This window comes from Propithecus coquereli, unplaced genomic scaffold (genome assembly GCF_000956105.1).
Source record: "Propithecus coquereli isolate 6110/MARCELLA unplaced genomic scaffold, Pcoq_1.0 Scaffold179, whole genome shotgun sequence".
Classification (NCBI taxonomy): Eukaryota; Metazoa; Chordata; class Mammalia; order Primates; family Indriidae; genus Propithecus; species Propithecus coquereli.
In genome coordinates this window covers 2,464,084-2,466,739 of record NW_012142634.1, presented here as the reverse complement: position 1 = coordinate 2,466,739, position 2,656 = coordinate 2,464,084, and the positions used below count along the sequence as shown (strand labels likewise).

Here is a 2,656-nt window from a genome sequence, read left to right as displayed (position 1 = left end):
CTAGCATCGATTATCCTTCTTTGGCAAGACAATTACGATCACGCCTTTCCAAGCAGGTGTGGTTGGTTGGTTTGGTTTTTTTTTTTCTTTTTTTTTTTTTTTTTCTTTTTGGAAGAGTAAGCACTGAAAAGCTTCCCCGCTGAGTCAGACGTGAGGTCCGTCTGGAATTCTGACAGCCACGGCCCTCCCGGCAGTGCCCCTTCCACCTCCATCCAAGGCACGGAGACTGGCCAGGGGCTCCGGCAGCCGCGCGTCCCTCGCTCGAGCGGGTCCGCTCGGACCACCGAGATCCCGAGGCCGCGGCGCCCGGGCTCCCACGCCCGCCGGCCCGGCTCGCTCACCATTGGAGCGACTGCCCGACTCGTTCTTGCAATAGCCGCAGCGGTAGAAGTCCTCGCCCTCGAAATACTCCACGATGCTGGGCGAAAGAGTGGCCCAGGAAGCCATAGCCGCGGCCCGGCAAACGCTCTGAAGCCCCGGCCCAACACCAACACCGCCGCCGCCACCCCACAATGCAACGCGCCGCCCGGCGCCCCCCCGAGGCTCGCGCGAAGCCACTTGGGCGCCCGCAGGCCCGGCTAGCCCCGCTTCTCTCGGAGATGACGCCGCCCGCGCCATCTTCACCGAGGGCAGCTTTCCGCTATTTCCGTTCCTTCTCCGTGACAGGCCCCCATCGTTAGTGAGGGTGAGACGGAGAGACGGAGCAGAGAGGGGAACAGGCCAGGAAGAAACGAATGGGAAAGGGAGGCGGGAGCGGGAATGCGGGCCTGCTCTCCCTCAGGGGCCGGCCCGGGGCGCCGCGGGCGCTGCAGGGGTTAGGCACTAGGCGGCCGAGCCAGTCCCGTCGACAGGGACACTCACCGCACGACGCCTTGCCCTCCTTGGAGTCGCAGTAGCCGCAGTGATAGCCGGCCTTGAGGCCCTTGTACTCTACCACCGAGGCCATGGCCGCCGAGAGGGTCCGCTCGGGCGGCCACGCCTCTCGGTGCCCGGGGCCGACCTCGGCGAGCGCGGGGCCCGCGGCGGGGCGGGGTGGAGAGAGCAAGGCCGGGCGCGGGGGGTCCCGGCGTCTCAGCCCCGCGCCCCGAGACACGGCCTCCCGGGGCGCTAGCTCGTGTGGTAGTTGTGCCCCGAAGCCAGGTGTGGGGCCAGTCCTCTCGGTGCTCCTCCGTCAAGCCCTCCCACAGCTGCGCATTATCAGCCCCATTTCACAAATAAACAAACTGAGGGCTGGAGGTTGAGATACACCCAAAGGCATTTCCTGCAGGTCTCAGATTCAGTTACCCTCTCAGGCCGCCCCTGACCGCCATGCAGATAACTTAACTGGAGCCTCTTCCAAAACAGCTGGCACTTACTTAAATGCCCTAGATACTGGAAGGGAAGCAAGCATTCCATTAATGGGGAGGGGTCGCGAATTGGTGAGCATTTAAGCTTTTAAAAGAAACAACTGTCAATTAGAGCCAGTTGCTGCCTTGTACCGCTACAAGCCCGGTGCGACATCTCTTACAACTTTTAAAGAGAAGCTGGAAATCTAGATTTTTTTAAATACAAAATTTTAAAATATCTTTACTTAAAAAGAATTTTCTTTTAACTCTACAGTTCAAATAAAACATTTACGGAGGCTGAATTCAGCTGATGGGCTTCTAGTTTGCAGCCACTTTAAAGAGGATGTTTTAGGGAATCACAATCTGGGGCAAAGTATAAATATGAGTACCTCCAACAAAGTAATATTCCTAAATCTTTCCCTTTGTGCACACAGATAATTTAAGCCTGTCTGTCCTCATAGTTTTCCCAGCCAACAATAAAGCTGATTATCTTTTTTGCAATGTTTAAAAACGTGAAAACATGAAACTCAGAAAAACAGAAGTAAACTTTTGAAATCAGAGGTCAATTTCAACATTCCTGACCCCGGGGTCCACTGTGATGCATATGTGCCTAGTCGAAGAGGGTATTTGGTGGCCTGGTGACTTAGTATATTGCCAGGCATCACTTGTGTCTCACACAAACAAAAGGAACCTAAGGAATGGCCACACAGTACGCAGGAGGTTCTCAGGGCCCTTCTAGGTTTCTCCAGCTCCTTAGACTTGAAGCCTCCTTGCTACATCTCAGTTCTCATGTTCTTCAGACAGGCTTCATCCATCTGGTTCTTTATGGAATATTTGACTAGTACCAGTCCTTTCCCAGACAGGCTGTCATTGTGAATGAAAGCAAGGGCCTGTGGAATGAAACAGAGAGTAGCAGGTCATGTTCTGGACAGAAGGCAGGAGGCGAGGAGGCTTTTTGGTCTTTTCTTATATTCCTGTCCTTATATTCCCTTTGAAGGCTCCACCTTATCCTAAGCCCTAGACCAGCCTCAGCAAGGCCACTCCAGGACATACCAGCCTTGAACAATAACACTGAGAATGTCCAAAGTTCTAGGCATGTGTTAACTCGCTTAATCCTACAGTGACTTCACAAGATAGGAAATGTAGACCAGAGAGGCTAAATCAGTGGTCTCCGACTTTTTTGGCATCTGGGACCCATTTCATGTAAGACAATTTTTCCACAGACCGGGGTTGGGGGTGTGGCGGAGATGGTTTCAGGATGATTCAACTGTATTACTTTATTATGCAGTCAAACCTCTGTGCTAATGATGAATCTGTATTTGCAGCCGCTC

At 53.8% G+C, this 2,656-nt stretch overlaps 1 protein-coding gene across 1 annotated transcript in view; it reads right to left on the bottom strand.

Moving 5' to 3' along the window:
• ATE1 (arginyltransferase 1) overlaps positions 1 to 523 on the bottom strand; it is a 161,617-nt gene extending 161,094 nt beyond the window's left edge. The window contains exon 1 of the mRNA XM_012642381.1: positions 342 to 523. Coding sequence (XP_012497835.1) covers positions 342 to 447 — 106 coding nt within the window. The 5' untranslated portion in view covers positions 448 to 523. The remainder of the gene's footprint in view (positions 1 to 341) is intronic.
• Between the last annotated feature and the right edge of the window lie 2,133 nt (positions 524 to 2,656).